General features: G+C 56.6%; 1 protein-coding gene across 3 annotated transcripts; it reads right to left on the bottom strand.

The window, feature by feature from the left end:
* Positions 1-414: 414 nt before the first annotated feature.
* Positions 415-25899, bottom strand: MIGA2 (mitoguardin 2). 3 transcript variants are annotated; one of them, XM_026514155.4, is made up of 16 exons: positions 25795-25899; positions 22944-23170; positions 21822-22032; positions 19679-19791; positions 18715-18832; positions 18210-18346; positions 12402-12519; positions 10730-10830; positions 10022-10137; positions 8990-9062; positions 8738-8824; positions 4647-4745; positions 4188-4322; positions 3426-3479; positions 2574-2690; positions 415-2378 (listed from the first exon to the last, which is right to left on the bottom strand). In XM_026514155.4, the coding sequence occupies exons 2-16, from the start codon at positions 23037-23039 to the stop codon at positions 2172-2174; spliced, it is 1782 nt and encodes a 593-aa protein (XP_026369940.1). In that variant the 5' UTR covers positions 23040-23170; positions 25795-25899; the 3' UTR covers positions 415-2171. The 3 variants fall into 3 exon arrangements, with proteins under 3 accessions (XP_026369940.1, XP_044245601.1, XP_048079349.1); XM_044389666.3 differs by lacking the exon at positions 25795-25899 and adding an exon at positions 24821-24907; XM_048223392.2 differs by lacking the exon at positions 415-2378 and having other exon boundaries at positions 4647-4764; positions 25795-25848.
* Positions 25900-26691: the final 792 nt, after the last annotated feature.

Below are 26691 nucleotides of genomic sequence, written 5' to 3'. Positions count from 1 at the left end.
CGAACCTGAGCCTGACCCTCACCCCCACAGCTGGTCCAACACCGGTATCTTACAGATGTGGACACTGAGGCCCAGAGAGAAGTGACCTTACCTAACTTGGCCCGCCGTCCTGGGGGCCCTCCCTGCCTCACTACTCACAGCCCCCACCAAGCTTCCCTCCACCTTTGCCCTCTTGGACACTCCACCCACTGCACCCCAAGGAGCGAGTCCCCAGCAGTGGCCCAGGAAGCCAATGGCCACACATGTACCCATCAGCATGGCCATGTGGAAGGACGTTGTTTTTAAACCTTTTTTTCTTTTTTTAAAGATCCCACCTGTTTTCGAGAGAGAGAGAGAGAAGCAGACGCCCCATGCAGGACTCGATCCCAGGCCAAAGGCAGACGCGTAACCAACTCAGCCACACAGCCCAAGAAGGACATGTTTATGTCATTTATTTGGAAATCGATGCACACACTCTACCACACAAAAGTTGGAAGCTGCAACAAATCAAGTGCCCGAGGCAGTGCATGGACGTGTAAACAAAGACAAGATGAAAATGCCACTCCGACTGATTCAGGAGCAAATCAGAGTGGCCGGGGCCCAGGCCCAAGATGACATTCACAGCGCAGGGTAAGTGCAAATGAATGGAATGTGAGGATGGAGGGGAGGAGGGCCACCCCGGGCCTTCCCACCCAGGAGGCTGCACCTTCCTGGGCACCAACCTCAGAGAGCGGGGGGTCGGAGCCGGAGCCCTGGCTCAACACGGGGTCCTCCAGTCTGGGGAGCAGGAGGGAGTGTGCAGGCAGGGGAGTGGCCTCAGAGCTGATGGGCCCGGCTCACACCACCCCTCTCTTGTTTCTCCTCTCTCCCCGTCCCGGGACCCCTCTGCCATCCAGGGGAGAGGGGCCCTGGTCTGGGGAGCCAGTCCTCCAGAGTACGGAGACCAAGGCGGCCTCAGTGTCTCTGGGAGGCTTCTCGGCCTGAAAGGGGCAGAACCTCAAAGTAAAGTGTTAAGGCAATAAATAGAACATCCCACCTCCGGTGAAAACACTGAGAGGGTTAAGTCTGCAGGGCTGACAGCACCCTGTAGATGTGGGGACAGGTGGGGACAAGGTGGGGACGATGTGCGGACGGCTGTAGGACCAGCCAGTGCACAGCTAGAGCATTTGTGCGTCGAGCCGAAGGCAAAGCGCCCGGCAAAGTTTCTTGTCCTAATGAGGGCAGGGGATTCGGTCCAGCCCTATGCATCCTCTGACCTCCTTGATGTGGTCCCTGGGCCCCCGATGGGCCCTGGTCAGAGCCTCCAGCTCAGCCAGAGCACCGCCCAGGGGGTTCCAGGCTCGCAGAGGCAGGTGGGTGGGGGGGGTGACCAGCCCCACCTCCCCCATCTTTGGTGGTGGCAAAGAGGGAAGAGAAAGGACAGTCTTTGGCAGGACGAGGGCATGTCAGAGGACCGCATTCTGGTTTCTTGCTTGGGTCTGCCAAGGGCCCAGTCCCTGCCCAGACGTGGCACAAGGAAAGTAGACCCGCCCCTGTCCCACCCTTGGATGGTTGAGGCCTGCCACCCCCCAGGGTGCTCCCCAGGCCCTCTGTGACCCCACCTTCCCTCTCTGGAGCTGCAAGCTCCCTAGGGTGGGGGCAGGGGCGGGGCCGGCAGGACCGGGCAGCCAGAGACCGTCTAGCCCAGGTTCCTCCCAGCTCAGGACATCGTGGCCTTCACCACAGAGCCCCGCCACCCTCATCTTCCACCTCTACCCTCCCAACCCCCCTCATCAGCAGCCCTGGGGTGGGGGGAGGTTCTGGGGTCCCACACCGAGGGCATCCCGGCTCTGCCTGTCCCACGTTTCCTCACAATACCACCCCCTCTCCCCCACCACCTCCTCTCCCTCAGCCCCGCAGGTCCCTGGTCCGGCCGCTACTTCCCCCAGGGACAGCTGAGGGCAGTCAGGCGGGCTCCCAGGGGCTCCGGCCCTCCCCAAGGCTGTTGGCGGGGATTCCCAGATGATGAGGAGGGACAAGGTCAGGGGCAACGACCCTGGGCCACCAAGGCCCAGGCTCTGCCGCTGCGGATGGCCATGGATCCCCGGGCCCTTCAGTGCCGACCCAAAGGAGGGGAGGAGACGGCCTTCTCACGGCCGTCGCCCACGTGGACGAGGCCCGGGCGGCGCCCCTCCCCGAGCCCCCACCCGCCACTACGACAGCTCCTCCAGGGGCCCGTTCTCTCGGGGCAGTGCCCCGTTGAGGCCGGCGCTGCTGGCCACTGGCGCCCCCAAGTAGCCGAGCAGGATGTCACTGCGGCGCCGGGACAGCTGCAGGATGTCGTCCGCCAGCGCTGGCACGGAGGTGTAGCGCACGTTGTCCAGGTCGAACATGTCCCTCAGGTACTGGACGATCTGGTGCTGGGGACAAGGCTGGCGTCGGCCAGGGCTTCGCCCCCCCCCCCCCCCCCCCCCGCCCGCACGGACGCCCTCCAGACCACCCAAAGCCCCGCCCCGCCTACCGGAGCCCCGCCCCGCCCCCAGGCTCCGCCCCCCAGTGCTTCCTGCGCACCCCTGCTCCGGGAACAGCCCAGGTCGGCTGCGCACTCTGCTTACCTTGAAGAAAGCACAGACTTCTGAGAGCTGGGGCTTGGGTCCGAGGAAGCCGAAGGCTAGGACGGGGCTAACGTGCTCCGATACGGAGTAGAAATGGGAGATGAAGCCATCGGGCACCTGCAAAGGTGGCGAAGCTGAGAGCTGGGACGCCGGCAGGGGGAGGCGGCAGGGCCCTGGGGGAAGAGCTGGGCTTTGGAGGGAGGCCTGGCTCAGTCGAGTGCTTGCTGAGTGACCCTGCAGAATGGGGGTAACCTCGAGGCTGCTGTGAGGCCTGCACGAGGAGGGGGCGGGGGGTGCTCAGCACAGAAAGCGCCCAGAGGACTTGGCAGTGGCAGCTGGTATCAGCCGGGCAGCAGAGCCTGGCTGGCAGAGGGGAGCAATGGATCGCAGCTCAGACAGAGCAGCCAGTCGCTGCCTGGGAGCGCAGATAACAGCAGCAGCCTGGTGGGGGGAGGGAGGCCGCTCCGCCCGCTTCCCCTGCCCCCACCAGATGCCTCCACCAAGCCAGCCACCACCCCTGTGCACCAGCCCTTCCTCCCTCCAGGATGCCCCCTCCCCTCTGGGTCCTTCAAGGCTTCCCAATGGCCCGTGCTGTGCAGGGTCCTGGGGAAGAGATAAAGCAGACCTCCATGTGCCTTTGAGGTCCTCCTGGTCAAGGGAGAGATAACAGCAGGACAGGTGCCAAGAGCTACGGCAGGGCCTGGGGGCTCAGCAAGACCTCCCTGCACCGGCCCAATTCCTCTGCCCACCCCCCCCCACCCCATCCCACCCTGCCCCCAGACCAACGGCTGGCGCATGCCGATTGGTCAGCTGAGGTGGGTACCACACCCCGGGCCCAAGGGGGTCACTCACCATCAGCAGTCTCCTCTTGGCTTTCAAGACTGACCAGCAAGCAGTGGCCAGGGCCTAAACCAAAGATGGGACCCCACCGAGGTTTCAGAATGAGGGGCAGGGCCCGCAGCCTCTCTCTGTCCCCCGCTCCCCCCACCCCAAGCAGGAAGGTGTGGCCTGGTGCCTGAGCTCTGCTGCTTCCCTCCCCTCGGTGAGGAACCAGCCACACCTAAACCTGAACCTTGATCTTAACCCTTCCAGGGGCAGGCCCCTGGACTAGCCGCTGAACTTCTCCAGGCCTCAGTTTCCTTTTCTGTAAAGTGGCCATGACCCACCATCCCCACCTCATTCAGAGGTTGTGGGGGTCCACAGTCATGGCCTGCAAACTTCGGGAAGACCAGCCCCAGGTCATGCCTGCCCCACAGGGCCCTGCACTCCACTTCTGCTGTTCCTTTCTTTTTCCTCTGTTTTAACTTAATAAGATGCATTAAAACTGAGTAGAATTAACGGAGACCACAATGCAGAAGGAAAATGCCCACCATGCGGGTTCTAAACGGGCACAGAGAACAACGGGGTCCCCTGGGAAGCGGCTCCACAGCAGACACCTGGTCTGCCCGGGTTCCGGAGCCGCACATCATGCGGGGGAGGGGAACCTGCCCAGGGGGGTGACTGCTGCCTGACGGGTGAGGGGCCCAGGCCTGGTACCCAAAGCCAGGGACGGAGGAAAGCAGAGTCTGGGCCAAAGTGTGGGGTGACATGAGTGTGCGGAGGGCAGCCACCCACCGTCTCCTTGAAGCTGTCTGACAGCCAGCGGTTCCTCAGGACGGCGAGCACCGAGGACGGGGGGTTCTCCAGGTCCTCGAAGGCGTCCATGAGGATGAAGTCCAGCACAATATCGAAGAAGCTCATACACACCACCTGTGAGAGGGCAGGGATGCACTGAAGGCTGCAGGGCCATTGTCCAGATGGGAAGACAGTCCAGAGAGGTGCGGGTGCATGGGGGCCTGGGTGGGAACACATGGGTGAGTAGGCCCATCTCCAGACCGCAGTGGGGTGCAGCTGGGGCTGTTTCCCCGACAGCCTGGGCCCGTGGCAGGGCAGGAACTGAGGCCTGGCACTAGCGATAGGCCCATCTCAGGCCTCAAAATCAAGGCAGAGCTCTGCACAGGCACCCCCTCCCTGCTCGAGAATCTCGGGTACTAGGGACCCCACGGCACTGGGACTCGGCATAAACCAACTCACCCCACGGCCCTCCAGCTCCAGCCGCGTGGTGGCCCAGGTCTCGGGCCGCAGGGCATAGCCCATCATCTCCTCGTAGCTCTCCAGGAAGCCTTTGGGGCTCTGTGGGGAGAAGCACAGCCTGTTCTGGTCATGAGAGAGGCTCCAAGACTCACTGGGACGAGACCCACAGGAACAGGCCCGTGGCTGGACAGCCAAGGCAGGGCTGAGGTTGATCCCTGAGCAGCGGCCATGGAGAAAACCGGGCAAGACGTGTCCTCTGCCCACCACGACGTGCCTCTCAGAGGGCAGGGCACGTCCGGGACAGATCCAACGACAGCACACCCCACAACGTCTCAGACCAACTCACAACTGAGCACCAAACGCTTCCCAGGAGATGCACACACAGGCCAGCATGAGCTCACTTTGCAAAGATGCGTTGAGCACAGGAGGCCGAGTCAAGCAGCCGAGGATCAAGCTCTCCATGCCCCTGGGTGTCACTGGTGAAATGGGAGAAGCTACAGTCCACACTCCTGGGCCTATTCTGGGGGAGTCCGTGAGCTCATGCACGGGACACCGTCAGCCCAGTGCCTGGACCTAAACGACCAATAGTCTCTAAGACCTGCCTGCTGCTCTCGGCACACAGGACAGATCCTGCGCTCTCGGGGGCCGTAGGTGGAGCTGGGGCTCGTGACACGATGTGCGCATGCGGATGAAGCTGGGGGGGGCGGGGTCTGTTCTCATGTGGATCAACGCATCTAATTCACGCGGTACTAAGAGGGACGATCCCCTAGTACACCCACTTTACAGCTAGGCATACTAAGGCTCTGGGAGATCAGTGATGTGCCCAAGAGCCGGCAGGGTGGAGCTGACAGAGACGAGCACAGGCCAGTTGATGCCACTTACACAGAACCCTGGGGGGAGGGGCCGCCAGACAGGTGTTCACCCAAATGTGAACACAGTGGAGTCGGGGACAAGTTTTCATGTTGCTTTTATGTGTCTGCGGGGCTTTGCTAAAATGAGCATGAATATTTTTGTAATCATGAAAAAAAAAATAACTCTTTTAAGCTGTAAAGAGAATTTGCTAGGGTGACCCCAGACCATGCCTTAATCCCTGAGCCTCAGTTTCTTCACATGTCAAGGAGGATGATGCAGGAGGGCTGGCGGCCAAGCATGTCTGACACCGTCTCCCAAGGTCCCGGGACATGCCCACACATGCGTGAGGAGACGAGGCTTGGAGAGGGCGCAGGTCCGGCCCACGGACATGCAGCGACAACAGGGGCTGATCCCGCAAGTTCAGAGCCTAGGTGCCGCCCCCAGAACAAGCACCCTCCCCGGAGGGGCCCTTCCCAGCTCCGCCTGCCTACTACAGTCTGACAGCATCCGTCCCTGCCCCGGTCCCAAGGCTGAGTGCAGGCTCCACTCTCCAGAGCTGCCACCCAGCCATTCACAAAACCCACGTCCCACAGGGATGGACGCAGAGCGAGGACGCAGAGCGAGGACAGCGCACCTCCAGGCCCGTCAGGGAGCAGCCACAGCGAACGGGCTGTCGGCGGAGCGCCCGGGACCCGCTTTAGCGTCACCTGCCCTCCCTTCACTTGCTCGTTCCCACCCTGTCTTGGGAGGCCACAGAGAACAGGCCAATGGCACAGCTGAAGTCAGGCCAACCTGGGTTCAAATGCCAACTCTGCCCTTCCCTTGCTCAGGGACCGGGCAAGCCCCTGACCCTCCCCAGGCTCGGGTTCCGTATCCACTGAGTGGAGACTGTGGTCAGGACCAAATGAGCTACTGGAGGTAAAGAAACATGAATAAAGCGCCGGGCTCGCTGCTGGCTGAACAGCAGCTGCTGGGACAATGATTACAAACACTTAGGGAGCACCTGCCCCGTGCCAGGCCCTGGGCTGGGCACATACCGATGCAGGGGCCGCTGCGGTCCCGGCCCTCAGGGAGCTCAGCGAGTAGTGAGAGAGAGCAACCTGCAGACAGGACGCCGGGGCACGGGGCCGTGCTGGCAGGCCGGACCCACGGGCTCTTGGCGCAGGCCTCCTGGGGACACAGATGGCTAGCAGCGACTTGAAAGACAGGGAACCAAGGAAAGGGGGGGGGAAGGGGGACCGGGGAGCTTCTAGACACTGGTGGAAGTTCCACTTCCTGGCCTCGGTGCTGGGTACACAGGGGTTCAACCTTTTCATTCGTTAAATCCGAAGATTTGCTTTTATACTCCCGTGTGTGTATTTTACAATAAGGTAGTTAAGGACAACAGCACTGAGCACGAGGGTGCCAGGCGCGGAGGGACCAGCACAGGCAAAGGCCCAGAACAGGAGAAAGTCCGGTACAAGTACACACTGACAGCCTGAGTGCTTCGGGGCGCCTGGGGGGCTCCGGCACGTAAGCATCTGACTTTGGCTCAGGGTCCTGCTCAGTGGGGAGCCTGCCTGTACCTCTACCCCTCCTCCCCTGCTCGTTCTCTCTCTCTCAAATAAATAAAGTATTTTAAAAATAAATAAATAAAGCCTGAGCCCTTCATCTGGACAGGGTGAAGTGTGTGTGGCAGCTGGCTACAGAACAAAGTCTGGTCTTTGACCTCAAGGGCAGTGGGAGTGAGAGAACATTTCAGGCAGTTGGGTAATGAGGTCAGAGGTGTGTTCTTTTTTTCATTTATTTCTTTTTAAAAGTTCATTTATTTAAGTCATCGCTACCTCCAACATGGGGCTGGAACTCATGACCCCGAGATCAAGAGGCTCGCGCTCCTCTGACGGAGCCAGCCGGGTGCCCCCAGAGGTGCGTTTTAGAACCACTAGTTGGATGGGTGAGGTGAAAAGGACTCGGGAGAGGCGTTTTCAAGGGCTTTGCCCCAACAAGGGGCCAACAAACATGAAAATTCATGCAGCCTTATTAATAATCAAAGAAACACGAAAGAATGGATAACACAGATTAAAAGGGTTACTAACATCCAATTACCAACACTGTGCGTTCGGTGTCATGGAAGGACACACACGATGACACCTGTGGCAGGGACTGTGGCTGTTCAGGCACTTCTGAGAGCAGACTGGCAGAACCCAGAAGTCCCCGAGACAGGGTACCGTCACCTCTGAGCTTGCCCACGGAAAACTACAGGTCCCTAAAGAGGTCTGCAACAGGCGGATTATAACAGCAGTGTCACAGCGGAAATCAGACACAACCCAAATGGCCCTCCACCGCAGGACTCGATGAACCACAGCCAGGCTGCCCGAGGGAGGACGACGCAATCGATAAAAGCGAGTGCGTCCGCTAATGCGGACCGATGTACAGATAAACTCTTACACAACCGAACAGTCCGTAGGGAACTTCGGAAATTAAATAACCATGTTCAAGGGTTAGTCTGTGAAACTGGGCAGGAGAAGCAGAGCCAACTGTGGCAATGGCTCCCTCTGGCAGGTGGGGTTCAGAAGGACCTTCTGAGGTTTGCATTTTGGAGTCACTGAATTGTATAAAACTGGGTGAGGGGCGCCTGGGTGGCACAGCGGTTAGGCGTCTGCCTTCGGCTCAGGGCGTGATCCCGGCGTTATGGGATCGAGCCCCACATCAGGCTCTTCCGCTGGGAGCCTGCTTCTTCCTCTCCCACTCCCCCTGCTTGTGTTCCCTCTCTCGCTGGCTGTCTCTCTCTCTGTCAAATAAATAAATAAAATCTTAAAAAAAAAAAAAACTGGGTGATGGTACCATCAGAAATAAAAAGCAATACAGAACCATATTTTTCAGAATCAGCACAGGAAACGCCCCTTACGCCTTTTCCAGCTCCCTCAGAGCCTTCAGGATGAAGTCAAGGTTCCTCAGCTTGATTTCAGATTGGGGTTTTTGTTTTTCTTTAAGATTTATTTATTCATTTGAGAGAGGGAGAGAGAGAGGGCACCACTGTGCGTGGGGTGGGGAGGGGCAGAAGGAGAGGAAGCCCGATCGAGGGTTCAATCCCATGACCCAGGGATCATGACCTGAGCCAAAAGCAACAGACGGACACTTAACTTACTGAACCACGCAGGCATCCTGGGCTTTTTTTTTTTTTTAAACAAAACCAAATAAAAGTTACAAAAATTAAAATTAAAAAAGGCGAGGTGGGAAGAAGACCTGAAAAAAACTACCTTCTCGGCTTTGGTCATCAGGCCCGTCACCATCTGCCGGCCAACCTCCCCGAAGAAAAGCTGGTTGCTCTTGTCTTCCAGAAGACCCTAAGGAATGAGAAGGGAGGGGAGCGAGCTGGCGGAGAGGACAGTATAACGGAGTGGGCAGGTGACCCATCCGCCCAGAGGAGCCCGGTGTGGGAGCAGGCCTGGCAGACTGCCCGACTGTCCCCAGCCCCGGCTCCGTCCTCTCCAGGCGCCCCCGACACCCACCTCGAAGGCTTGCCGCACACAGTGCAGCTTGGCCAGAAAGTCCTGGTCACTGTAGCAGCCCAGGAGCTCAGTCCTGAGGAGAAGCACAGTCAGTCACCGCCCCCGGGACCTGCCCAGCGATGCCCTCTGGGGTCGGGCTGGAGTCCCGAGTGGCCCTACCGCAGCCGGGCAGTGAGACCTTGGGCAAGTGCCTGCCCTCCTCTAGGCCTCAGTGCTCCCCAGGCTGAAGGGAAGAGGCTGACTGGATGCTGAGGCAGTGCTGTACTCAGAGTCACGGAGTGCAGCTGCCAGGTCTGGGAGTCGGGCTGACCTCGGCCTCCTTCAGGCCCCAACTGGCAGACGACTGGAATGACCCCCCTGCTCCCAGCTGCCAGGACGCCAGGGCGGGGAGCTGCCATCCGTTCTGGGGCACCTGCAGGCACCCCGGTCTGCCTCCCCTCATCCACGTCGGTAACCAGGACTCTCGACCACTTTCAGTCAGTGAACTTTGAACACCCCTACTCAAATCCAGAGTCATGGCCAAAAGCCAAGTTCGAAGCATCATATCAAACAGCAAAATTAATTTAAGATGAATCAGAAACCCTAACTATGCCACAGACGGGGAAGCTGAGGCTGAGGGGGGGGTTGCGCAACTCGGCCAGGGCCCCAGGCTCTGAAGCGGCAGAACCTGGAAGGAATTGGGTCTGTCCGTCTCCGGCGCCCGGCTTCAGGGCCACCACTGAGACAGATGACTTCAGGACACAGGGCTTTGGAAGAGAGCCCACTGTGTTTCTGTGGTTAGATCCCTCTGATAACTTAGAATAAGCAGAAACAATTGTTATTTAACTAATTAATTATATTAATTTGCAGCTGTTAGTTGTAGGCCTGCCTGTCTTAGAACTCCAGGCCTTTCCAGACCCTTCGCGGCTGGGGCAGGAGCCACCGCCAGAGCCCTGCGGTCCTCACCAAGCACTGCTGGCCTCTCCGGCCTCCGAGCGGAGACAGGGCCCACCCCACCTGCCCCTGCTCCCCGCCTCCTTCCCCACAGCTCGCCTGAGGGTCCGGCAGGGCACTTTCCCCTCCTTCACCAGTTGCAGGGCCTCCTCATAAGCCGCGGCCGGCCTGGAGAGTGGGATCAGGTCATCTCCCGCCTGCAGGGACTCGAAGAGCTGGGGGAGGAGGCCCAGGAGGGGGAAGGCAGTGTTACCGCCTGTGTCCGCAGCATCCCAGGGGGTGAGGGTGCCCGCCCAGGGGACGCCCTAAGGCCAACCTCTCAGAGGGGGTGCCAGAGGGAACACTGACCCAACAGGCAAGAGGCCTTGATCTGAGTCCAGCTTGGCCCTCAGCATCCCCATCTCTGCCAGGGGCCAGACCCAGAGGGATCTACTGGACAGGTGCCCACATCTTCTCACGTCAGGCAGGCGGCCGGGCCTGACACAGGTGGCCATGGCAGGAGACTGACGCCAAGCGATGGGCGTGCAGTCTAAGAAGGGACAGGTTTGCGTGCGCTGGAGCCACGGGGTTGAACACCCGACCCTCACCCACAGGACCCAGGACTCCTGGCTTCTCACGCCTCCCTGTCCCCCGCAAGTGCACGGGGTCCCTGGGGAGCGGCACTTGGGGACTGCCAAATTCTGCTCCTGTCAGAGGAAATGCCTTCACTTTCCCATGACCCTGTGCTCATGGTGAGAGTCCCACAGGGGCCCGGGCTTCACTCCACCCCGCCCTCCCTCTCTGCCCCTCGACCCCGCCCCCCATCACCTCGGTAGCAGAGAAGAAGGAATCCTCGGAGGTCAGGCTGTCCTCATCGTCCCCCCGGAGACGCAGGGAGCCCTCGGTCAGGGGCAGCATGAGGGTCCTCTCTGGGAAGAGCAGGAAGAAAAGGGCTGAGCTGAGAGGCCGAAATCACCGGGCTTGGAATGCACGCAGGCAAAGCGACCAACACCGATTCTGGGCTGGCTCACCGCACAGCGCCTGTGTACTAAACACGTACGCACGAAGATTCTGGGCTCACCACCTCAAAGGAATGGCTTCTTTCGACGCTACAGCCTCCTTGGAGGTGGGCATAGCTAGGTGTGGAATGGGGCTGCCAAGGGCGCCCACCCAAGGCCACACAGCTGCCCCCCGAGGCCCGATGGCCCCTGAACTCTGCGTGGGCAGGCTCTGCCGTACTGGGTGGCCCTGGGCAAGCTGACTCCCCCCCGACAAACTGAAACCTAGCCACTCATGACAAACAGCTCAAGGGAACGCACGGGCCACTGACGGTGTTTCTAGCCTCACCCGCTCAAGGGCCGTGGGAGTCTGGACCTTCAGGGCACCTAGGAAGGGTGTGTCGAACAGATAAGCAGAGGCCATGTCCTTAAAGGCCCCACCAGCCTCCTCTGCCACATGGGGAGGCCAGAGGAGGCCAGGATTCCTCTTCAGGCAAAGCCACTCGGGGAGAGGCCGTGAGAGGGTCTATCGCTGCAGCTGGCCCTTGCCAGGCCTGTGTCACCACTGGCAGAGCCGGGGAGCCGGACACAGGAGTCTGATGCCGCCCCTCAGGGCTGACAGCACCCAGAGAAGGGTCCTGTGGTCCACTCACTGCACGGGGTCTGGCACACTGGGGACACCAGGACAACACTGGCTGTCCGGCTGAACAGCTTCATTCTCGCTCCCTGACGTCACGGACCTTGACCTCGGCGGGGTGGGCAACAGCAAGACCTGTTTCCGACTAAGCTCCAGGAGCCATCCCTTATGAAGAGGGCATCCCACAGAAGAGGGCTCAAACCAAAGGCCCAGGACCCGTCAGGGGAGATGTGGACACACACGCCTGAAGGTCTGCTCCCAAGGGGCTGGGCCAAGGCACAGTGGCCAGCGACTCCCGGGCCCTCGTCAAGCCCTGCTCCTGCCTACTACATATAAAAGAACACCTCTGGGGCACTGGGCCGGCTCAGTCAGCACAGCACGTGACTCCTGATCTCAGGGCTGTGAGTTCGAGCCCCATGGTGGGTGTAGCGGTGACTTAAAGATAAAATCTTAGGGGCGCTTGGGTGGCTCAGTTGGTTAAGTGTCTGCCTTCGGCTCAGGTCATGATCTCAGGGTCCTGGGATCGAGCCCCGCGTCAGGTTCTTCACTGGGCAGGGAGTCTGTTTCTCCCTCACCCTCTCCCTCTGTGCTCTCTCTCTCTCTCTCTCTCTCAAATAAATAAATAAAATCTTTAAAAAAACAAAATAAAATAAAATCTTAAAAAACAAAAACAAAACAAAAAGAACTCTCCTCTGTCCCTTAAGGCCTATTTCCCCATCTACGTATAAGGCACTGATCGAAGGAGGTCCAAAGGCTCTGAGGATTCTGAGGGAGCCACACCCCAGTTCTCTCACCACCTCCCACCTCCACCCTGCTAATGCCCCTCCCCCCCCCCCCCCCCCAGCCTGCAACCAGGCCAGCTCACCAAGGTCCAGCAGCACGCTGTCGGCCGGGAAGGTGGACCCAAACTCCTCCTGCAGGTGGTAAGCCCGGTGCAGCAGGGACTCCAGCTTCTCTGCAAACTCCCTTCGCTGTGACTCGGGCTGCAATTAAAACAATAAACATCAGCCCGGGCCCTCCACACCCCCCAGGCCCATGGTCCCCCCACCACCAATGATGGGGGGAGAAAAGGGAGCAGGCTCGGGGGCCCAGCAGCAAGGGCCCATGTCTGGACCTGAGCTCCCCAGTACAGGAGCCACCAGCCACATACAGCGAATGAGCAGCTGAAATGGGGTCTGTCCCAATGCAGGGGTGCCCTAAGTATAAACACATGCTGCATTTCAAATACTTAGGACCCAGAAACCGCAAACCAACAAAAATACTCTAAAATATCTCAGGGGCGCCTGGGTGGCACAGTCAGTTAAGCATCTGACTCTTGGTTTTGGCTCAGGTCATGATCTCAGGGTCCTGGGATCGAGCCTCACGGCAGGCTCTGTGCTCAGCGGGGAGTCTGCTTGAGTTTTCCCTCCGTCTGCCCCTCCCCCATTGTGAGTGTGCGCGTTCTCTCTCAAATAAACAAATATTTAAAAATAAAATGAGGGGCGCCTGGGTGGCCCAGTCGTTAAGCGTCTGCCTTCGGCTCAGGGTGTGATCCCGGCGTCTGGAATCGAGCCCCATGTCAGGTCCTTCTGCCGGGAGCCTGCTTCTTCCTCTCCCACTCCCCCTGCTTATGTTCCCTCTCTCGCTGGCTGTCTCTCTCTCTGTCAAATAAATAAATAAATACAATCTTAAAAAAAAAAAAAAAAGCGTCTGCCTTCACCTCAGGTCATGATCTTGGGGTCCTGGGATCAAGCCCCATGTCAGGCTCCCTACTCAGCGGGAAGCCTGCTTCTCCCTCTCCTGCTCATGCTCTCTCTATCTCTGTCTCTCTCAAATAAATAAAATCTTTAAACAAATAAATATCTCAGTGATGCTCCATGTTGATCACACGCTGATACGATAATATGCCCCATACACTAGAGGACATAAAATGTATTACTAAGGGACGTCTGGGTGGCTCAGTCGGTTAAGCGTCCGACTCCTGATCTGAGCTCAGGTCTTGATCTTGGGGTCATGCGTTCAAGGCCCACCTACTTGAAATAAACAAACAAATAATAAAATGTATTATTAAAATTGATTTTACCAGTTTCTTTTTTGCTTTTTAGTGTGGCCTCTAAGAAATTTTAAATGAGCTCTATGGCTTTGTACTGAACAATGCTGACAAATAAATTATTTCCTCATTCTAAGCCTCTGTTTCCTTACCTATCAACTGAGATGAGAGTACCTACTTCCTAGGATTTTAGGGAAAATATGAAGGAGAGAAGGTATGCAAAGCCCTTCATACAAGGCTGGGCTGTGGTGATACCAGTAAGTACTGGCTACTATAATAATCATTAGAATATAATATATAACATATATATAAAATATAAAGTATAACATAATACACATAACATATCTTATATATATATATATATACACACACACACATATAAGATATCATGTACGATGATGATAACATCATTATAGTAACAGGGCAGTCAGATTCCCAGAAAAAGCTGGGTTCATATTCCACCATTACTATAAACCGTGTACTTGGGAAAGTATTGCACGGAAGACACAACGGCCTACGGTTCAGCGAGCTCCTCCCGCCCTTGGCCTCCAGGCTGGTATGTGGAAAGAAGCAAGCACTGCACCTTTCACCCCACGAGCTTCTCGGCCAAGGGGCGAGACACAGGTAGGAAAACTCTGTTTTCCACCAAGGCTGCCAGATCCCGCACCTGTATGCAACCCGACCCCAGGGACGGGCCGAGGGCCAGCTCAGGCCCGAGCCACGGGGGACGGAGCTGGAAGCGCTCGGAGGAGGACGGCAAGGATGGAAATAGCTCTTTCACCAAGGGCTCGCTCTGGCCCAGGCACCCCGCTGTTCGGCCTTGCGGCACCCTTGAAGGCAGATATGGCTGTGACCCCGATTCACAGAGAAAACCCAAGGAGGCAAGTGGCCCAGCTCACTCAGCTAGAGCCCCAGCGGAGCCCATGGAACCCCAGGACCCAATGTCCGCTTTGCCAAAGTGGCTGATAGGACCCGACCCCACACAGCACGGCCGGCACAGCCCTGTAGCTTTGGCAGAGGTCTGCCCGCTCTTTCTCGGTGACGTGGCCTCGGGTTAGGGACCAGTTTCTTGGACGTCACACCCAAAGCACAAATGACAAAAGAGAAAAGATACACTGGACTCATTGAAATTAAAAACGTTTGCGCTGCAGGGGCACCCGGCTGGCTCAGTCGGAGGAGCGTGTGACTCTTGATCGCGGGATTATGAGTTCGTGCTCCACGTTGGCTGCGGAGCCTACTTAAAATAAAAAAAAATTTTAAAGAAATACAAAAGATTAAAAAAAATTTTTTTGTGCTTCAGAGGACGCCATCGAGAAAGTGAAAAGACGATCCACAGAATGGGAGAAAATATCTGCAGATCCCACCTTTGATAAGGGACTTTTATCTAGAATATATAAAGAGCCCTTACAATTCAATAATAAAAACACATAACCACTTGCCTGTGGAAACACACTGGGGTTGCTTCCGTGTCTTGGCTATTGTAAATGAAAGTATCCATCCACAGATGAATGGATAAAGAAGAAGTGGTATCTAGATACACAATGGAATAGTATTTAGCCATAAAAAAGAACGAAATCTTGCCATTTGCAACAACATGGATGTACCTAGAGAGTATATTGCTAAGTGAAATAAGCCAGAGAGACAAATCCCCTACGATTTCACTCATTTGTGGAATTTAAGAAACAAAACAAACGAACAAACAGAAAAAGAGACAAACAAAAAAACCAGAGTCTTCAATATAGAGACCAAACTGGTGGGCGCCAGAGGGGGGAGCGGGGTGGGGGGATGGGTGAAACAGATAAAGGGGATGAAGAGGGCACTTGTCGTGATGAGCACTGAGTAATTTATAAAATTGCCGAATCATTAAAAAAAGATAAACAGCCAAACCAAAAATAAAGGATCTGAACAGACACTTCTCCCAAGAAGACCTACAAATGGCCAACAAGCACGTGAAAAGAAGCTCCACACTGCTAGCCCAGGGAAATGCAAATCAAAACTACAGTGAGAGAACCATTTCACACCTACTGGGATGGCTAGAACCAAAAAGACGGACGAAAACAAGTGCTGGCAAGGATGTGGAGACACCGGAACCTTCCTACACGGCTGGTGGGAATGTAAAACGGTGCAGCTGCAAAACCGTCTGATGGTTCTTCCAAATGTCAAACGTAACGTTACCATAGGACCCAGCAATTCCGCTCCCAGCTGTACACCCGAGGGAGTTAAAAACAGTGTCCACACAAAAACTTGCACACAAAATGATCATGGCAGCATGACTCATAAGAGCCACAAAGTAAAAACAACCCAGATGTCCATCAATGGATGAATGGGTAAATAAAATACAGTCCGGCCATACAACAGAATATTACTCAGCGATTAACAGAAATGAGGTAGTGATCCAAGTTATGAGAATGAACCTTGAAAACATTATGCTATAGGAAAGGGGCCAGTCATAAACGGCCACTGATCATGAGTCCATTTATAGAAATGTCCAGAACAGGCCAATCTATAGAGGTGAAAAGCAGATGAGGGGTTGCCTAGGGCTGGGGCTGTGTCTGACGGAGTATATGGGACTCCGTGGGAACAGGAGATGAAAATGTTCTAAAATTAATTGTGGTGATGAACACACAACTCCGAATACACGAAAAGCCAATGAATTGTACAATTCAGAACTGAACTGAAATGAATTTTATGGTATATGAGTAATCCTCCGATAAACCTGTTAAAAAATTTTCTTAGGATAGAAAAATGCCTGGAAGGATACCAAGCGGTTGTGTCTGGATGAAGGGTTGTAGGCATCAATGATACTGACAACAGAGATCATTTACTGAGCACCTACTTTGCACCAGGATCCCAGGGCTGGCAGTGGTGTCCCGCCAAGGGCCCCAGTGCTCAGGGAGGCTGAGGGCCTTTGCCCGCATCACACGACATGAGCTGCCCAATCAAAGATCAAAGACTGGGGGCTTTCCTCCCTGACTCTTTTCTATTTCTGTGGTTCTCACTATCCTGTGAGGAACACTTCATTGCTTTCACGATAAGAACAATGAAAGTTCTAGAATTTTAAGATGTAGTATTAGCAATCGATACCACTTTGGAAACAGCTGGCTCCCTTCCTTCCATGATCTAGAATCCTCCTGCAGGTGTCTGCTGTCTGCCCACAGACAGCGGTGACCTGATGTAGGTGTGCCCTTGGGCACCGGAGGCTCTGTCTCCCCACCGGGCATTTCTCCGATGTCCTCTGTCTGTAGCTACCGTGCTCCTGCTTGTGTGGTGTGCTCTGAGCTAAAGCCCCCAGCTGGGGGAAACAGCACCAGATCGTCCACTTGTTACCAGCTGTGCCAGGCATGTCCTCATCCTGGTGCCGCAAACTGTTTCCCAGGCTCCCCTGCCAACTGGCTCATGGCCCACAGATGCACAGGTGGAGAAATCATGGGACGGGGCAAGGGGGAGACAAACCCCTCCCAGTCCTGCCTCACACCGTATCACTGCCCCACCCTACCCAAGCTGGGGGGACGCCTGCCAATAAGCCCCCACCATGGTTCTAGGTTCTGTGGCTCCTACGCTCTGGACACACCCCTCACCTGTGCAACCAATTCCCTGGGTTAACCTCCCTTTTTGACGCCCGAAGTTGACCTTGACAGACTCCCCAGATACTGTCAGAATGCTCCCCGAAGAGCCCCAACTTTGTCCTCGCTCCAGCAGAGGACAGGAGCTCATAGGGCTTTTTTTTTTTTTTTTTTAATATATAAAAGCATAAAGACTAAAATAGAAACAGTCCACCACCCTACCACCTATATAAGCCCTGCCCATAAGCTTAGCTCGAAATTAAGAAGGCCAAACAGTAAGTACCATCAAAACCTTTTTCCACCTTTCCCTTTCAACCCGATCCTCACAGATCACTGTTAAGCTTCCCCAGTTATGTGTCCAGAGGAAAGTAAAAGCTCACATACACACCAGCAGTTCCCCATCCGCACACATACGCACGAATAGATGTCCTTCCGAACACGTACACACACGGGTCCTACTATGCACATTCCACACCTTGCTTTTTTCCACTTAATGACGTACTGCGAGACAGCAGCCTATCAGCCTATACAGGTTTCCCTCACACTGTGCTCCAGACCCCTACCGACGGGCATGCAGATCGTTTCCAGCTTTTTCTGGTTTCTCACTGTTAACAAGATGATGCGTCAGTAAACGTCCATCCTGGACACAAACATTTTTTATGTTAGCTTTTTTATTTTCTCTTTTCTGATGTGGAAATAAATACTGACACTGCCAAAAAAGTGTCTAAAGACAAGACAAGACAAAGGCTGTGGGATCCACTTAGCTGAAGGCAGGCTGTTCCCCAACAATCCTTCATAAAATCCACCTTTTCCTCACCTACTTGGGCCTGGGGTGTAATCCTCACCCTGGACTACTGAGTGATTACCAAACATCAGGTGTGTGCTAAGCACCTTACGTGTGGATTTTCCTTGGGTGGACGGACACCCTGGTGGAAGGGGAAGCTCCCATCCAGGAGCATGAGGGACGGCCCGGCAGAAGGCAGGGTGCTACTCTGTCTCCCAAAGGCTGGCTGCCTCCCTGCCCCACCTCCAGCTTCTCCACGGCTGGGAGCTAAGAGAGCCGCAGGAGAGGACCACCTACCTCCAACAGTACCTCCGAAGCAGTCTCAGGGTTCCGCAGGCTGTCCCCTGGTGTCGGGGTGCTGCTGCTGTCCCCTCTCTGCCCCACGCTCAGCGCCTGCTCCCACTTCTGAAGAGCCTCCTCGAACAGCTCCATGCCTGCGCACGGGTGGGAAGACAAGGGAGAGTCTGACCTCGGCAGAGGAGAGCGGCCAGGCCCCACACTCAAGACGGGGTCAGAAAAGCAAGGAGGCAGAAGGACATGAAAGCATAAGAATGGGCAGACTGCGTGAGCCGGCTCCTAGTCACTTTTCCACGCGGGTCAGTTTACAGCCTCCATTCAGACCAGATGTGTTCCTGGAGACTGTGCCCTATCCACAAATGGCTGCAGACCACCGAATCACGGTTCTGGGGTTGGGAGTGGGGTTGCAAACCAGCACCTGGGAAGGGGTCCTGAGCCCAGCCTGGGCCATTCTTCCCCCACCTCCACCCCAGGAGAGGCCCACGGCTGGCCGGCTGGCCAGTACCTTGCATGTAGAGACTCTCTGCGTTGCCGTCACTGGTGGTCACGGACTCTTCCAACCCTCTGGCGTCCCATGGTCCTGAGCACGCAGCCGTGGGGCTGGATGAGTTCACTGCTACCATCTGGGCACCAAGTAGCACAAGGACCCAAGGGCAAGGGGTAAGGCCCTCCCAGACCCTTTGTAGGACCCGAGCCCCTCCCACAGCCTGGTCCTCTGTCACACGCCCTCTCCGAAGACCATCCCTGAAGCGGGCCCCCGGCACACGGCCAAGCCCTCAGCAGGGCCTGGTCCCACCAACTCTAAGCACTGGACGGCACTTCACAGAAACTACAGAAGCAGGAGGAAAGAAGCCAACGGCCAGCCCAGCCTCCTACAGAAGCCGTCCCGGCCTGTTCCCTGCTCTGGCGCTCTGCGACTAGGGGGGTGGGGGGGGGGGACTAGGAAGACCGAGGGAGCTCCCACCACTTCTCGCCCTGCCGGAATGTGGGCTCCTCCAGGGCAAGCGCCGTCTCTTGCTCACCCCTGGGTTCCCAGACCAGAGCCGGGCTCAGAGCTCACTGCACCAACGGGTCACTAGATGAGCGAATGAGGCCAAAGCCACTCCCCAGGAGAAAATATGCTTCTCTTTGTCTCATTTATCTCTTTATCTCCAGCAGAGTGCCTGGCACAAAGCAGACGCCCGCTCTGTGTCTGATGCACGAATGAATGAACTTTCATAGACGAGTGTCTTCCCCACACGGGACCGCCCACCTCTGTTCTGCCCCTCTCCAGCTCTCTCACCGAAGCCCGGCCCTCACTCGGTAAGTGACCGGCGACAAGCTCGGAAAGCCTGTGTGGACGGAGGAGAGACCGAAGGAAATCTCTTCTGTCTCCTTCCAGGCTGTCCGCTCCCCGAGGGCAGAGACTAGAGCCTCCTCGGTAGCAGGGCCTGAGCCCAGCGCCCCGGTGCCCTCCCCCGGCTGTTTACCGAAGCCAGGCTGTGGGAGGAGCCTGAGTGCTTGCTGGGCTCGATGGACGAGATGCCACTCAGAGTGTCGTTGCTCTTGCTACTGGGGCTCTGCATCCTCCGGCTGGAGTAGCCTATGAGGAACAGGAGTGCAACGGTCACGCAGGTCACGCAGCCTTCGAGTCCGGCCTTTGCACAGGCTGTTCCCACCTCCAGACGACCCTCCCCCTCCTCATCTGGGAGCGTCCTGCCCCCCCCCTAAGTCAGGCAGAGCGCCCAAGCACATGCACTCAGCACAGTGCGACGCCTCTGCCTGTCGTCCGGCTCACCGGCGTGTATCCCTGTCGCCCGGCAAAGGGCCCGGCCCAGAAGGCCCAGGACCTGCCAGATAAACTGGAGAATGAGGTCTGGCGATTTCTCCTCCTACTTCTCCCTCAGTCTCCCCTGTGTTGCTAACTGATTTGGAATTCTCCTCCTTCCAAAAAGAATTTGAGAAGAATTTTTTTTTTTTAATTTATTTATTCGACAGAGATAGAGACAGCCAGTGAGAGAGGGAACACAAGCAGGGGGAGTGGGAGAGGAAGAAGCAGGCTCCCAGCGGAGGAGCCTGATGTGGGGCTCGATCCCATAACGCTGGGATCACGCCCTGAGCCGAAGGCAGACGCTTAACCGCTATGCCACCCAGGCACCCCGAGAAGAATTTTTTTAAATACACACAAAACTTTTTTTTTAAGTGAGAAAAGCAGGGAAGGGAAAAGAAGGTAACACTAGAGGTGGGGGTGGTGGGACGGGGTAGGCATGGGAGCAACTCCAGGTATCCCAGGGGCCTGTGAACACAGAAACCCAGCTACCTCAGCACTTCTCAGGTCCTGTTCTAGACTAGTCTTAAAACTTCTTTTTCTAGTTGTAAAGAGAAAACTTCCCTTTTGCAATGATAATTCCCAATTAAAATTCATTTTCATATAAGGGGATTTTTCCTCCTCCTCCTCCTTCTTCTTTTTTTTTTTTTTTTTAAAGTAGGCTCCATGCCCAACGTGGGGCTTGAACTCATGACCCTGAGATCAAGAGTCGCACACTCTACCGACTGACCTAGCCAGGCACCCCCAGGGGGATTTTTTGCTTCTTAAACCAGATTTCTCCCAAGATGTGAGCCTATGAGGACTTCCTGCCTCAGGAAGGGATCCATGTGATATTCAGTCATGGCGAACACTGGGTTGCTGGGTTACAAAATGAGCAGGGTCCATAAGGGTTTTGAAAGCCACCCCAGAGGCACCTGGGTGGCTCAGTCAGTTAAGTGTCTGCCTTCAGCTCAGGTCATGATCCTGGGGTCCTGGGATCAAGTCCTGCATCCAGCTCCCTGCTCATCAGGGAGTCTGCTTCTCCCTTGGGGCGCCTGGGTGGCACAGCGGTTGGGCGTCTGCCTTCGGCTCAGGGCGTGATCCCAGCGTTATGGGATCGAGCCCCACATCAGGCTCCTCTGCTATGAGCCTGCTTCTTCCTCTCCTACTCCCCCTGCTTGTGTTCCCTCTCTCGCTGGCTGTCTCTATCTCTGTCGAATAAATAAATAAAATCTTAAAAAAAAAAAAAAAATGAAAGCCACCCCAGCAGACACAAAATGGCTCAAAGGCAACCAGGGGCTGCGGGGGAGGTGAGAGGGGCTGACTACGCAGGACGTGGAGGGACCGCGAGCACGGCGGTACAGTTCTCGATGTGGTGTAAACAGCACTACGGATGCTACACTGAACTGCATAAAGAACTGTTTGCTCAAAAGGCTGAACTTAACTTTAAAAAAAAGGAGGGGGGATGGGGAGAATGCCATCTGGTTCAGGAACCACAAGGCCCTTCTTGCTCCTAAGCCAGGGGACTTCCCTCCCTGGGCAGGGGAGCTGTGTCCCGCCAGCCCCCTTTGGACGCAGGTGTTCCCAAGGGGTCCTCAGATACTGAGAACTACCGCTGCCGACAGGACATGTGCCTCCGGCCCCATCACCCACCAAATCCTTGACTTGGTGACGACTCAGGGCAGTGTCTACCGCCATCCCCGCTTCCCGGAGGAGGGGAACTCAGCTTGGAGACAGGACATCACTAGCCCGAGATCCGACAGTGACCAGGGGTGCAGCTGGGACTTAACTCCAGGTCGAACCCTCCCCCAGCACCTCACACCTACCTTTCTTCACTGACGGGACCTTCCTGGCCATGAGGATGGGGAGGGGCACCGTGCCCAGATGTGCGCCTCCCATCTCGGGGCCGACCTGCTTCTTCCTCCGCCGTCGCCTCTTCAGCTGATGGGCGGCCAAGGCCAGGGCCACCGTCCCCAGGGCTGTGGCAAAAAGGACCTTCCGCAGGCCTGGTGTCAACCGCAGCTGGGAGAAGGCAGACTGCAGGAAAAGAGGCAGGCAGCTGGGCTACATCTCCCTGGCAGAGCTCTGAGGGGGGCAGAGTTGTGCTGGGGAGCACCCAAGGGACACAGGAGACCTCAGGCACTCAGGGGCTATTTGCTGACCAGGAATGATGGAGAGCCACCCCCCCCCCAGGAGGGACCTAGCCAGCACCTCTGAAATGTGGACCGCGGAGACGTAAAGAGGGGGATTGGGGACAGCAAAATGACAATGCCAAAGAGATCACATCTGGGCTCTAGTAGGTGTCCCTAACTCCATCGGTCATGATTCTGACAGCTGCTGCGACTGAGCCCCACTATGCCAGGCACGGCACTAGGATTTTACCCGCGCCACCTGGCTGAATGAACGCCTGTCATTTCCCAGGTGAGACTATGAGGCTCGCTCAGGTTAAGACGCGTACTCAAGATGATGGGGAGTCAGAAATCAAACCTGGGCCTCCTGACCCCATTTCTTAACGACTCCCTGCAGTCGATAACATTCACTCCACCTAACTGCCCCATCTGTACAATTCCCTGCTCCTCGCGCTCTGCCTGCTAAACTGGGAGCCCCTCGGCTAGGGCCGCACCCCATGTGGCAGGGCTTTAGAAGTGTCGAAGGACCTGGTCAGCCACAAACATCTGAGGTTGGCAGGGAGGGCATTACTGACCCCTTTGATAGACTGAAAAGCTGAGCCCAAGAGTTCACACAGTCCTAGGGTGAAGACCAGGCTTGGGGTCCTAGATGCCTCACGTAGTCCTTCCTGTTCTCCTCAAAGAGGAGAGAGACCCCAGAAATTCAGGGCAATAATGAGGGATGAGCTTTCCCAAATGCCAGGGACCCTGGGATGAGTGGCTCAGCGTTTCAGAGGTCGGAGGGGTAAAGGCAGGACCACAACCCACCCCAACCTTTACCTGCCCAAAGGTCGTGTACAGGAACACAGGGATCTCGGCCACCGTCATGGCTAGTGCCTGCATCATGGACATGCCCTCAGTCCTCCGGAACGCCATGGCAGGACCAGCACCCTCGGGTCTAAGAGCTGCCAAGGAAAATGTCTTCAACTGGCCGCTGGCTGGGTCCCAGGCACCATCCACGCCTCGGAAAGACAGGGACGCACATACCAGAGGGTCCTTCCACAGAGCTGGGAGACAGAAGACCAAGTCAGACACAAGGATTTGCTCCTGTGAGCACAGCGAAAAGCCCATAAGAGTGCCCTGGGGGGTGAGGTGGGAGCAAAGCCTACCTTCGGAACACCAGGCCTAGAACCAGGCCCCTGCCTTGTGGAACCACCAGCAGGAAGGCAGCCAAATGGAACTTCTAGGGCCCACACACCCTCTGCCCACCCTGAGCCCTAGGAGCAGAAGACAGCATCTCTGGTATGTTGGCCCAAGAACAGGCCCAAGGCCTGGGAGATGGACAGCTCACCCTCCAACCTGGGGCCTTACAACACACTTGCACAAGCTTTTTAAAACCCGTGGTCCGCTGGCTATACGAAAAGCTCAAGCCACGAAAGGGTCAGGCCCCTGACTGAGAATTGTTCCGTGGTTTCTGTCTCCCACAAAGCCAAGAATGTTTTTATTTCCTGTGGGCTGTATTATGAAAGCAGCAGAGTGTCCGCTCAAACACGAAAGCCACTACACTCTACGTGGGTGTTCTGCACTGGGTTCCTTACATATGCTATTTCCCGGGATCGTTACAGTTCTGTGAAGGGGATGCTATCTAGCCCCGCACCCCATCTCTGCCAGCTTCCAAAGAGGAAAGTGAGACTCGGAGAGGTGAAGTCAGGAGGAGTCCGCCGTCATGCAGCTAGTACGAGGTAACATCGGGACTTGGACCAAGGCCCACTGGACTTCAGACTCTGTGCTCAATGCAACCGTTTCGCTCTATCTGACATGCAGCAGGAAGTGGCCAGCCCCAGCAGAACCACAAACTACAAGGGCAACTTTCCCCTGGGGCCTTCGAGACCCTCAGGGTGCCCCGCTGCCCCATTCCAAGGTCAGTAAGTGGCTTGAGTCCACGCTGCCCAGTCCCTAAGGTCCTGCAGAGCATTCCCCAACGTTGCCACCGCAAAGACCAAGGATGCCTTCAAGGTCTCCTGGGACCTCAAGCGGAAGGAATACACAAGCCAGGACAGACCCTATCAACCTGGGACGGCGGCCAAAGTCACTGGAGCAGCACAAGAAACAGCTTATCCCCAGTGAGTGGGAAGGATGGACATCCTACCCACTACATCCCACCAGTGCAGCCCTAGCGCCGGGCTGCGTGCATGAGGGGGCCGTGCCGGGGAACAGCCAGTCTAGGGCCAAGGAGACAGTCATGCTGTCAAGATAGGAGACATCCTGCCCGGAGGCTGTGAACTGAGCTGTGACCTCCAGTGGTCAGGGTCCAGGTTCGTATCATAAGCCAGCCCCTTCATCCCCCCAAACCTGGCCCAGGCCTCAGAATCCCAGAGAATCAGCAGCCACTATTTCCCCAGCACTTATATTATTGGCCAGGCTTGGAACAGGCTCTGGCTGGGAGTCTAGTGACTTAGAGACAGATGGGGAAACTGAGGCCATGAGAGGTAAGCTGACTGACCTCGCTAACTGACCAAACTGGGATGTGACCTCCGCTGCAAGGGATCCTGAAGCTACGGTGTTTCCCCTGAGGCGCCTGCTACAGCCGCCACGTCTCCCTCCTTGCCACGCCTGAAGGACTTCTGGGCCCAGGTAAGAAGCCCATAGGGAGCTACAGCAAAGAGCCTGAACACGTGCTCCAGGCTTGAGACGGGGCTGGGAGGCCGGTTACTTGCCTGCAGGAGAGTCAGGAGCAGCCTCTGCTGCTCCAGTTGAGAGGAAGAGTGCCAAGTGCAAGGTGACAACACTGGCCCCCAAGTCCGCTTCACTCCAGGCTCGGATCCCGGCTCAGCTCGACGGTGCCCTGTTCTACCCCCACTGACACAACCCGGGGAGAAGCCTCCTCTTCTCCACAATGACAGCCTGTAGCAACGTTTCCCACCCTGTGCACACTTCCAACGCCATTCCCAGCTGGGCAAGTTACCCTGTAACCTTGGGCAAGAAGCTCCTCATTCCGCCCTGCTGTGGCATTTACAACACCCTCAGCCTGGATGTCCACACTTTCCACAGGGGCACCTCCTCCCGTGCCCTGAGCAATCCTATTCATGACTCTGGCCTGGACAGCCCGTCTTTCCTCCCTGACCCCAGCATGTCCCGGGCCCGGGCACTCCTCTGAAGCACCCTCTGCCCAGTCTCTGTCCATTCCACCCTAGACGCCTTACAAGTCTGACCAAGCTGGGTACTGGGCACTCCCGCACTGGACCTCGGCGATATCCCCTTCTTCAGAATCTGCTCATCCCATCTCGGTCGTCTCCCTGCGCAGTCCCGGTTCAGGCCCCCTTTTCTCTTGCCCGACCCCTGGACTATCCTTGAGGGTCGTCCAGGTGCCCATTGGCGCCACCCACGGCCCGCACACCTGCTCCCTCCGTCTCGGGTACTTTCCTAGCCCAGGTTCGGGAACCTGCGACCCTGCAACGTTCCAGGCCCGAACATTTCCTCACTGACCTGGTACCTTCCATTCCACCTCTCGCGCCGCCCACGGCCCGGGTACCTGTTTATTCCAACCCGGGCCCTTCTAGTCCGTCTGAGCCTGGACACCTGCGCTCCCACCCAGTTCCTTGCTCAGACCCAGCTCCCCCACGCTGCAAGCCTCAGTCCCGGGCCCTGCCGCGTCGCCCACCGCACGGGCTCATCCCGAGGCGCCACTCACCCACGATCCCATCGCTGCGGAAGGGCAGCGTCTCCTTCCCCGGCGCCCGCGCAACCAACCTCGCGGCCACCGCGGGGGGGCGTGGCCTCACGCAGGGCCAACCCTCCTTTGCCCAATGAATGTCGCCGAAGCCTTCTTCGCCGCTCCGGTCTCTGGCCAATGGGCCGGATCACGTGACCAGCCTGGCCGCACCTCCCTCGGCCCCTGCACCGCCCCCTAAGTGCGGTTGAGGCGCGGAAGTGCTCTCTTCTCCCCTACTATTGGCCGTCGGGATTCGATTGACTCCCGTGGCTGAGTGGGGCGGGGCCACCCTTAAAGAGGCTGAGGCGGAGCTATGAAGTCTCTAAGGGTCTTTCTGGGAGGGACCTGCCATCGGTCTGAGACCTCTTCGGCTTCTCTGCTCCTCCCCGTCCACACACAAATTCTGCCCGCCCTTCAAGGGCCCATTTTCAAATGCCACTGCCTCTGACTTCCCACAGCATCTTTTTAAACCAAACTTGGCACTCCCCACTTTCTTTTGGAGCTGTTTGCAAACTTCCGCTACCAGTCCTTGTCTCCCTGAGAGTTGAAGTCAAGTGATGACGTTCCGACCGCCCAACGGTGCCTCGAACGAAACACTGGGTTTGAACAGGGCTGACTTGAGCTGGAATCAAGTTCAACCACTTAAGCTCTCTGGAGTTCACGCTGTTTCCCCCTCTGTAAGTGGGTGTGGAATTCCTACCTTGTCCAAGTCACAAGGCTTTGGTGAGGCTTGGAGAAAACTGTGGCAAGTCCTTTCATAACTGCAAAGAGCTCTTTTTGTTTGGTTGGTGTTTGGGTTTTTTTTTTTTTTTTTTAAGATTTTATTTATTTGAGAGAGAGAGGAAGAGAGAGAAGGAGCAGAAGGAGGGGCAAAGG

The sequence above is a fragment of the Ursus arctos genome, unplaced genomic scaffold (genome assembly GCF_023065955.2).
Source record: "Ursus arctos isolate Adak ecotype North America unplaced genomic scaffold, UrsArc2.0 scaffold_18, whole genome shotgun sequence".
NCBI classification, from domain to species: domain Eukaryota; kingdom Metazoa; phylum Chordata; class Mammalia; order Carnivora; family Ursidae; genus Ursus; species Ursus arctos.
The sequence above is the reverse complement of the archived record's forward strand: the minus strand, read 5'-3'. Positions and strand labels throughout refer to the sequence as shown.